An 11,305-nucleotide genomic window follows, 5' to 3' on the forward strand; every position below is an offset into this window, starting at 1 on the left:
GGGAGTGGGATTAAATAAATTATCTTCTTCCCACTCCCTTTCAGGCAAAACTGGACAATAATGCACTATATTAATTTATATTATTATGTTTTGTCAACTTGTACGTCTTTATCATTGCCTGAAATAAATAAATAAATGAAAAATGAAAAAAATGAAATGAAAGTGTGTGAGACCTTCATGGATGGTCATGTCCATCCATCCCAGGCCTTCTTGCTGGTATCCATTCATGTCCTCAGTGAAGGGGTACCCCGCCTGCTGTCCCGCCAGAATAAAAGCCCTGTGAAGTGTGTGGTCGGTCTTCCCTCGGGTCACGTGGAGCTGACCGCTGCCTCCGCGGTACCTGCAGCGTTGTCGTTTGCTCACAATTTGTTCTTGTCGCGGAAACAGGAGCTGAGAACGTACCTGTCTGCCCCCATCTCGTGGCACTGAGCCTTCCGGAAGTACGGCAGGCAGTGGTCGTAGTCCCAGCCCCGCGCCCCCTCCCTCTGCCAGCGGTTGTAGTCCTCGGCGTGGCCGCGGATGTACACCATGGCGTTAAGCGACGACGAGCCGCCCCAGACGCGCCCCCTCGGCCAGTACATGACCCGGTTGTCCACGTGGGCCTGAGGCAAGGTGTGGTAGAACCAGTTGTACCTGTCGAGGAGAACACCCTTTTAGCCGTAGACCTTAGACCCGAGAGTACTCGGCGTACTTATCGTGGCAAAGGTTGTAGGTCAGCGCGGCCGGCATGTGGACCTTCCATGAAAGCCGTACGCTGCCTAGCAACATGTCCTTAGGCCCCGCCTCCAGCAGCAGGACGGACTCCTGAGCGTCCTCGGTGAGGCGGTTGGCCAGGACGCATCCCGCTGACCCCGCCCCCACAACGATGTAACTGTACGATTTGTGTCGGGCTGCGGGCGATGCCGGAGTCTGGCGAGGCGCTGTGGTACCCACGCATCTCTGATGGTTGGAGGCGGAGACGGGACTGATGGTCCTCAAACCGGTGAAGAAGATCCTGCTGGAGCCTGAAGCGCTCACTGATGGTCGGAATCCAGTTCGGCCCAACATGGCCAAAGACGACATCCTGGTTCTACGTCGGTTCTTTTCATGGACCGGTCAGCTGTAAGTGCAATTATAGAACACATGCGGCGGTTAATCTTCACGTGTACCTCGGTTTTCGTACGGCACACTTCGCAGAATTCGTTTTTTCAAAAAAAATATCGGAATTTTACGATAATTAAGTCAAATCATAAGAAACGTTAATTCCGATGAAATACATACTATTATACTAATCATATTACGACTTTATTATTGCATTGTCACAATTGTTTGTTGTCATGAGTTGATTCTCGTAACTTTACGAGAATTTTTACGAATTAATTCATCCATCCATCCATCTTCTTCCGCTTATCCGAGGTCGGGTCCCGGGGGCAGCAGCCTAAGCAGGGAAGCCCAGACTTTCCTCTCCCCAGCCACTTCGTCCAGCTCCTCCCGGGGGATCCCGAGGCGTTCCCAGGCCAGCTGGGAGACATAGTCTTCCCAATGTGTCCTGGGTCTTCCCCGTGGCCTCCTACCGGTCGGACGTGCCCTAAACACCTCCCGAGGGAGGCGTTCGGGTGGCATCCTGACCAGATGCCCGAACCACCTCATCTGGCTCCTCTCGATGTGGAGGAGCAGCGGCTTTACTTTGAGCTCCCCCCGGATGGCAGAGCTTCTCACCCTATCTCTAAGGGAGAGCCCCGCCACCCGGCGGAGGAAACTCATTTCGGCCGCTTGTACCCGTGATCTTGTCCTTTCAGTCATAACCCAAAGCTCATGACCATAGGTGAGGATGGGAACGTAGATCGACCGGTAAATTGAGAGCTTTGCCTTCCGGCTCAGCTCCTTCTTCACCACAACAGATCGATACAGCGTCCGCATTACTGAAGACGCCGCACCGATCCGCCTGTCGATCTCACGATCCACTTTTCCCTCACTCGTGAACAAGACTCCTAGGTACTTGAACTCCTCCACTTGGGGCAGGGTCTCCTCCCCAACCCGGAGATGGCACTCCACCCTTTTGCGGGCGAGAACCATGGACTCTGACTTGGAGGTGCTGATTCCCATCCTAGTCGCTTCACACTCGGCTGCGAACCGATCCAGCGAGAGCTGAAGATCCTGGCCAGATGAAGCCATCAGGACCACATCATCTGCAAAAAGCAGAGACCTAATCCTGCAGCCGCCAAACCGGATCCCCTCAACGCCTTGACTGCACCTAGAAATTCTGTCCATAAAAGTTATGAACAGAATCGGTGACAATAGAACCTCAAATGTATTTTCTTAGTAGTTTTCTGGTACGTACAAATCTTTCATCGTATTGGCACTAAACCAAAAACTATTTTATACCGCAAAAATTTAACTCATAGGTTTTACCAAAAAAAATATTACTTTGTCAGGAGAGAAAGTTTTAATTTTACGAAGAAAAAAAAATCGAAAGGTAAAAAACGTATGCACGTGGTAAAATGAATACAAAATGTACGAGAAATGTTAGAAAATTGTCAATGCAGCAATATATTATTTTTACGGATTTATTGAATCGAACCTATTAAATGTTTTCCTCAAAAGTAATCTGTCACGTATGTGTTATGCTACAAGATTAAAGTCAGATATTTGGAGAAAAAAAACAAAACGTATGTTTTAAGGTTTTAACAAAAAATAAATGTCAAACTGCAAAAAATGCATGAGCGCATTTTTCGATTCCTGTAATACTACGACTTCATTCTTGCAACATCCAAATTTTGTTCCAACTTTATTTTCGTAACATTTTTTTCTCGTAACTTTACGAAAAAAAAGTGGTAACCTTATTATTGCAACGTTATAACATTTTTCTTGAACCTCACAAATATTTTTTAATACAAAACTTATCTGTCATGTGCAAATCTTTCAAAGTATTAGGAATACTCTGAAAAAAAATTATACGACTTGAAAAAAATCATTTTAATTCACAAAAATAAAGTCGTAATGTAACTAACATATATGCTCATTAAGATAACTTACAAAAATTGTTTCTAAAAAAACAACACTATTTCGATCCCTGTAATACTACGACTTCATTCATGCAATGTCACAATTTTGTTCCAACTTTATTCTCGTAACATTTTTTTTCTCGTAACTTTACGGAAAAAAAGGTGTAACCCTATAACTGTAACGTTATAAAAATGTTCTTGTAACCTCACATATTTTTTTTCTTCAAAACGTATCTGCCAGGTGCAAATCTTTCAAAGTATTAATGCTACTCTGAAAAAAATATTATACAACTCGAAAAAAATCATCCATCCATCCATCCATTTTCTACCGCTTATTCCCTTCACGAAAATAAAGTCATAATGTAACAAACATGTATGCGCGTTAAGATGACTTACAGAAATTGTTCCTCAAAAAAAAACATTTAGATTCCGCTAATACGACTTCATTCTTGCAATGGCTCAATTTTGTTACAACTTTATTCTCGTAACATTTTTTTCTCGTAACTTTACGAAAAAAAGTTGTAACCTTATTGTTGCAATGTTATAAAATGTTTCTTGTAACCTTACATATTTTTTTCTACAAAACGTATCTGTCGTGCAAATATTCAAAGTATTAGGACTACTCTGAAAAAATATAATACTCGGAAAAAAAATATTAATTTACGATAATAAAGTCGTAATGTAACAAACATATATGCTCTTTAAGATGACTTAAACAAATTGTTTCTGAAAAAAAAAATTATTCAGGTGATATTACGACTTTATTCTTCCATTGTCACAATCTTTTTGTCGTGATGTTCCAACTTTGTTTTCATAACTTTTTTTCTCGTAACATTACTAGAAAAAAGTTGCGACTGTGTTATTGCTATGATAAATATTTTTATCCTGTATATATTATTGTAGCCTTCTTTTAAGCATTATAACATCACTTTTCTCGTAAATGTTTTAACTTTTGATAATAGATTAATCTAATGTATAAAAAATGTATATAAATACTTTTATTTTTATTTTTATTCAAATAAAATAACTAAGATTTGTTTTTTTATAGCTCACATTGGTAGTATATTTTTTGAATTAAAATAATTCTAATAGGTCTTTTGCAGTAAAAAAATATTTAAAAAATATATATCATTAATAACATTATGAACATTATTTGAAAAAAATACAACTTTATTCTGGTAATAAAATTTATTTTCTTGTCATGTTGTAACTATAGCCTCATGACAATACTTTTTCTAGTAGCATTAGAGGGACAAAATGTTTATATATATATATATATATATATATATATATATATATATATATATATATATATATATATATATATATATATATATATATATATATATATATATATATATCAGTGACGTGCGGTGAGGTTCATGGCTGGTGAGGCACTGACTTCATCACAGTCAGATTTACAAACATATGAACCCTAAAGAGTATCTTATTCACCATTTAATTGGCAGCAGTTAACGGGTTATGTTTAAAAGCTCATACCAGCATTCTTCCCTGCTTGGCACTCAGCATCAAGGATTGGAATTGGGGGTTAAATCACCAAAAATTATTCCCGGGCGCTGCACCGCTGCTGCCCACTGCTCCCCTCACCTCCCAGGGGGTGAACAAGGGGATGGGTCAAATGCAGAGGACAAATTTCATTACACCTAGTGTGTGTGTGACAATCATTGGTACTTTAACTTAACTTTAACTTTACACATAAAAACTGTAGCACACAAAAGAGCACATTTAATTAAAAAAACATTATTATGGTCTTACCTTTACTTATAAATGAAGTCCATGCGCCGCTATTGTGCTGGATCATACTTGCCAACCTTGAGACCTCCGATACCGGGAAGGGGGGGGGGGCGTAGAATTCACCAACTCAAGTATTTCATATATATTTATATGTATGAAATACTTGACTTTCAGTGAATTCTAGCTATATATATATATATATATATATATATATATATATATATATATATATATATATATATATATATATATATATATATATATATATATATATATATATATATATTATTTATTTTATTATACATATAAATAAAAGAAATACTTGAATTTCAGTGTTCTGGAGGCTATCCAGTAGATGGCAGTATTGTCCTGTTTAAGAGTGTCACAACATTGCTGTTTACGGCAGACAAACTGCTTTACGGTAGACTAAACGTGACTGCTGTTGTTGTGTGTTGTTACCGCGCTGGGAGGACGTTAATGAAACTGCCTAACAATAAACCCAAAAAGAAACCAAGAACTTGCCCTCGATCATTCTACAGTTATGACGTCATTGGGCAGGCAAGCTGTTTATATTGTGGGAAAGCGGACGTGAGAACAGGCTGTCCCCACTCAGGTCCGCTGGAGGCCAGGCCCCCTCCAGCTCCGGCTGAATACCGGGAGTTTGTCAGGAGAAAATTTCTGCCGGGAGGTTATCGGGAGAGGCGCTGAATACCGGGAGTCTCCCGGTAAAAACGGGAGGGTTGGCAAGTATGTGCTGGATTAATGCACCCCCGCCGTAGAATGCACCCCCTGACGGGAGTGTTATATCAAATAAAGCCCACACTTAAACTTTCCACGTGCAAGATTGAATCTATTTAAAAAAAGTTATTTAATAAGAAGCCAAAAAGTGCAAAAACAATAATGTTCGTGTTGGAGGATTTGTGAATGAATGAAATATGAAATCCGTGCTGCAGTCTGCAGGTGTACCTAATGTTGTGGCCCGGCCAGCAGCGACTGCAGCACGGATTTCATATTTCAGTCATTCACAACTCCTCCAACACCTCTGTTTGCTGAATGTATAGATCAAATAAAAATCTGACAAATAGGAATGAGTTTGGACAACTACACGCACACGTCAAGAAATGCAGTGTACCTCGCATCAAGGATGCCCTCGTACTCTGCCAGCTGTCGCATGAAACTTGCGTTCGGTTGTGTGATGCTCCTCTTTTCCTTGACAAAGTTGTATTCCTTCTCTAGCGACCAGCCGAACTCTTTCATTGCATCAGCAATGACTGTGGAGGCGGATCGGCTGATGCCCATCCTGCTGCAGTCTGCAGGTGTACCTAATGTTGTGGCCCTGCAGTCATTCACAACTCCTCCAACACGAACATTATTGTTTTTGCACTTTTTGGCTTCTTATTAAATAACTTTTTTAAATAGATTCAATCTTGCACGTGGAAAGTTTAAGTGTGGGCTTTAGTTGATATAACACTCCCGTCAGGGGTTGCATTCTACGGCGGGGGTGCATTCTCTACCACCAGGAGGCGGGATTATTGCGAGCCTCAGCCAGTGCGTCTTCGCAGCCGCTTTATGATTGCTCAGCACAAGAAATACGTTACACACATACAGTTGTTGACAAAATACACTGTACATTATATACCTCAGCTAAATAAACTATGGAAATGTATAATATAATTAATATAGCAATACGGTCTCACTGCACAGCAGGCCAGCAGTTAGCCGAGTCCGCAATCCATGTTGAGGCGCAACGCAGTGACGTGCCTCAACTGGCTGCTGATCACAGCAAGTCTCTTCTCAGTATTTGAACGACAAATGTGAAAATTCAGCGATTTTGAATAAAAATAATCTAAAACTGGTGAAGTTAAATGGAAAATAACTTTATAGTATAATCACTGGATACATATAACAATTTAATTATTTTTTTTTCTTTTTACATTTTTTTTCTTTCCATGATGGCACGTGAGGCCCCGCCTCACCTGCCTCCAGTGACTGCACGTCACTGTAATATATATATATATATACATATATATACGTATTTTTGCAACATTATGACATTTTTCCTGCAACCCAGACTTTTTCTAGTAGCATTAGAGGGACAAAATGTATATATAATACGTATTTTTGCAACATTATGAAATTTTTCCTGCAACCCAGACTTTTCTTTTTACTTTGTAAAAAAAAAATATATATTTATTACGACTTTATTCTCACAACATTAAAAACATTTTTAACAACGACTTTTGTGCGACGATATTAGAATGTTGTTGTTACCATGGAAACCTGACCTCCTTGACACCATAAAGATCCTTGTGGGTCACTCATTGATCTGAAAGGTGATGAATGTTTAACTTAACCTGCTTTTTCCAACCGCATCAAACCACATTTTTGAAATTCAAGTATCCAGACAGTGTATGAAAAATATACAACTATAGATGCCAAAAACAATATTAAAATTGCAATATGGCCATTTTCAGCCACAGGAAATACATATTAAATCAATAAAATAGATTATTATTGATCTGATTGCCTGTATGATGAATAACAATATAATAAATAATTTAAAATATGCATTTTTTTAAATGAGACATTACCTTGGAATATATATATAAAGTTAAAGTTAAAGTACCAATGATTGTCACACACACACTAAGTGTGGTGAAATTTGTCCACTGCATTTGACCCATCCCCTTGTTCACCCCCTGGGAGGTGAGGGGAGCAGTGAGCAGCAGCGTGTGCCACGCTCGGGAATTATTTGGTGATTTAACCCCCAATTCCAACCCTTGATGCTGAGTGCCAAGCAGGGAGGTAATGGGTCCCATTTTTTTGTAGTCTTTGGTATGACTCGGCTGGGGTTTGAACTCACAACCTCCCAGTCTCAGGGCGGACACTCTAACTACAAGGCCACTGAGCTGGTCTATATATATATATATATATATATATATATATATATATATATATATATATATATATATATATATATATATATATATATATATATATAATTTTATTTTATTTTTAATTTTTTTATTTATATTTCATATATATATAAATATATATTTGTGTTACTCCTTATCTAAACTATGCTTTATCGTTTATTCTTTTTAATTGTAGTTTTTTTTGTTTTTTTTTCAAAAAACAACAATTTAGCCCAAATTCACACTTAGGTCGTGCAGTTGGGTTTTCACTCAGTTCTATTACCCAAACACATCTGGAATATTCCACAAGTTACATGGTTGACTTTTATTTTTACAGGCATGGGGGTTAAAATCAAATTGCAGCTCAGTCCTGTCACCTAAATGATTTTTAATATCTTTAATTTTGTTTTTGTTACTTAGTGTTGACATGTCGTTAGTATAAATGCCATGTGGCTATATTTCATGTATTTGCTGATCAATGCTAAAAATTCACTCCTGTTACTTTTAGTCTTGTTACCTAGATTATTATTTTAGTGTAATTTGTTCATTTGTGTTTATCTATTTAGTGTGGACATACAATTAGCATAAATGACATGCGGCTATATTCCACGTACAGTATTTGCTAATTCTATGCTAAAACCTCACTCCTGTAACTTTCAGTTCTGTTTTTTAATGTAATTTATTAATTTTTGTTTATCTATTTAGTTTGGACAAACTGTTAGCATACATTCCATAGTTCAGGTATTTTTCTTTTTCTTCCCTTTTTTTTTTACTAAAACCTCACTCCTGTTACTCTCATTCCTGTACGTAAATCATTTTTTGGATGTAATTTGTTCATTTCTGTTTATCTATTTAGTGTGGACATGCTGTTAGCATAAATGCCATGCGGCCATATTTCACGTATAGTATTTGCGAATTTTTTGCTAAAAAACTCACTCCTGTTACTTTCAATTATGTTACCTAAATCATTTTTTTGATGTAATTTGTTCACTTTTGTTTATCTATTTAGTGTTGACATGTCGCTAGCATAAATGCTATGTGGCTATATTTCATGTATTTGCTGATCAATGCTAAAACTTCACTCTTGTTACTTTTAGTCTTGTTACCTAATTTTTTTTTTTTAGTATAATTTGTTTATTTTTGTTTATTTGCCTGTGTCGACATGCCACTAGCATAAATGCCAAGTGGCTATTCTTCACTTATTGGCTCATTTCAGAAATGTCACCTAAATATATTTTTTATGTCATTTGTTAATTTTGCTGTTAGCATAAATTCCATGTAGCCAAATATCATGTATTCGCAAATTCTATGCTAAAAACTCACTCCTGTTGCTTTCAGAAATGTCACCTAAATATATTTTTTATGTAATTTCTTAATTTTTTGTTTATCTATTTAGTGTGGACATGCCGTTAGCATGAATACCATGCGGCTATATTTCACATATTTATATGCTAAAAACTCACTCCTGTTACTTTTAGAAATGTCACCTAAAGATATTTTAATGTTATCTGTTTATTTGTGTTTCTCTATTTAGTGTGGACATGCCATTAGCATCAATCCCATGTGGTCAAATATCATGTGTTTGCAAATTCTCTGCTAAAAACTCACTCCTGTTACTTTCCGTCATGTTACTTAAATTATAATATTTTTTAATTTGTTCATTTTTGTTTATCTATTTAGTGTGCACATGCCGTTAGCATAAATCCCATGTGGCCAAATATCACGTGTTTGCAAATTCTCTGCTAAAAACTCACTCCTGTTACTTTCCTTTGAAGCACAGGACCCTCGTCCAATGAAATAAAAGCTGTGAATGTGCCTACATTAAGTAGTTGAACGTGTAATTTTTTCAATCAGATTTGGAATTTAAAAACCTGAGAAAAGTTACAACAAGGCCCTTAGCATAAATTTCATGTGGCCAAATATCATGTGTTTGCAAATTGTATACTAAAAACTCACTCCTGTTACTTTGAAAAATGTCACCTAAATATATATTTTAATGTAATTTGTTCATTTTTTGTTTATCTATTTAGTGTGGACATGCCGCTAGCATAAATGCCATGCGACTATAGTTCACATATTTATATGGTAAAAACTCACTCCTGTTACTTTCAGAAATGTCACCTAAATATATTTTTAATGTATTTTGTTCATCTTTGTTTATCTATTTAGTGTGGACATGCTGTTAGCATACATCTAATGTGGCCAAATAACATGTGTTTGCAAATTTGATGCTAAAAACTCACTCCTGTTACTTTCAGAAATGTCACCTAAATATATTTTTAATGTATTTTGTTCATTTTTGTTTATCTATTTAGTGTGGACATGCTGTTAGCATACATCCAATGTGGCCAAATATCATGTGTTTGCAAATTTGATGCTAAAAACTCACTCCTGTTACTTTCAGAAATGTCACCTAAATATATTTTTAATGTATTTTGTTCATTTTTGTTTATCTATTTAGTGTGGACATGCTGTTAGCATACATCCAATGTGGCCAAATATCATGTGGTTGCAAATTCGATGCTAAAAACTCACTCCTGTTACTTTCAAAAATGTCACCTAAATATATTTTTAATATAATCTTTTGTTTTGTTATTTAGTGTGGACATGCCACAAGCATGAATCCTATGTGGCAAAATATCATGTATTTGCAAATTTGTTGCTAAAAACCCACTCCTGTTACTTTCAGTCCTGTTACCTAAATTGTTTTTTAATGTAATTTGTTCATTTTTTGTTTATCTATTTAGCGTGGACATCCCGTTAGCATAAATGCCATGCGGCTATAGTTCACATATTTTTATGCTAAAAACTCACTCCTGTTACTTTCAGAAATGTCACCTAAAGATATTTCAATGTTATCTGTTTATTTGTATTTATCTATTTAGTGTGGACATGCCATGAGCATAAATCCCATGTGGTCAAATATTATGTGTTTGCAAATTCTCTGCTTAAAAACTCACTCCAGTTACTTTCAGTCATGTTACTTAAACTATTGTTTTTTTTTAATTTGTTCATTTTGGTTTATCTATTTAGTGTGGACATGCCGTTAGCATAAATCCCATGTGGCCAAATATCATGTGTTTGCAAATTATCTGCTAAAAACTCACTCTTGTTACTTTCAGTCATGTTACTTAATTGTTTTATTTATTTTTATTTGTTCATTTTGTGTTCATCTATTTAGTGTGGACATACCATTAGCATAAATCTAATGTGGTCAAATATCATGTATTTGCAAATTCTATGCTAAAAACTCACTCCAGTTGGTTTCAGAAATGTCACCTAAATATATTTTTTATGTAATTTGTTAATTTTTTGTTTATCTATTTAGTGTGGACATGCCGTTAGCATAAATACCATGCGGCTATATTTCACATATTTATGTGCTAAAAACTCACTCCTGTTACTTTCAGAAATGTCACCTAAAGATATTTTAATGTTATGTTTATTTTTGTTTCTCTATTTAGTGTGGACATGCCATTAGCATCAATCCCCTGTGGTCAAATATCATGTGTTTGCAAATTCTCTGCTAAAAACTCACTCCTGTTACTTTCCGTCATGCTACTTAAATTATAATATTTTTTAATTTGTTCATTTTTGTTTATCTATTTAGTGTGCACATGCCATTAGCATAAATCCCATTTGGCCAAATAT

At 36.5% G+C, this 11,305-nt stretch overlaps 1 protein-coding gene across 1 annotated transcript in view; it reads right to left on the bottom strand.

Moving 5' to 3' along the window:
• Positions 1-11,305, bottom strand: part of chdh (choline dehydrogenase) — a 34,661-nt gene that overhangs the window by 22,263 nt on the left and 1,093 nt on the right. Inside the window, exons 2-4 of the mRNA XM_062057886.1 lie at positions 692-1,099; positions 403-633; positions 174-340 (exon numbers count right to left, since the gene is read on the bottom strand). Coding sequence (XP_061913870.1) covers positions 174-340; positions 403-633; positions 692-1,062 — 769 coding nt within the window. The 5' untranslated portion in view covers positions 1,063-1,099. The remainder of the gene's footprint in view (positions 1-173; positions 341-402; positions 634-691; positions 1,100-11,305) is intronic.

Source organism: Entelurus aequoreus, linkage group LG01, assembly GCF_033978785.1.
Source record: "Entelurus aequoreus isolate RoL-2023_Sb linkage group LG01, RoL_Eaeq_v1.1, whole genome shotgun sequence".
NCBI classification, from domain to species: domain Eukaryota; kingdom Metazoa; phylum Chordata; class Actinopteri; order Syngnathiformes; family Syngnathidae; genus Entelurus; species Entelurus aequoreus.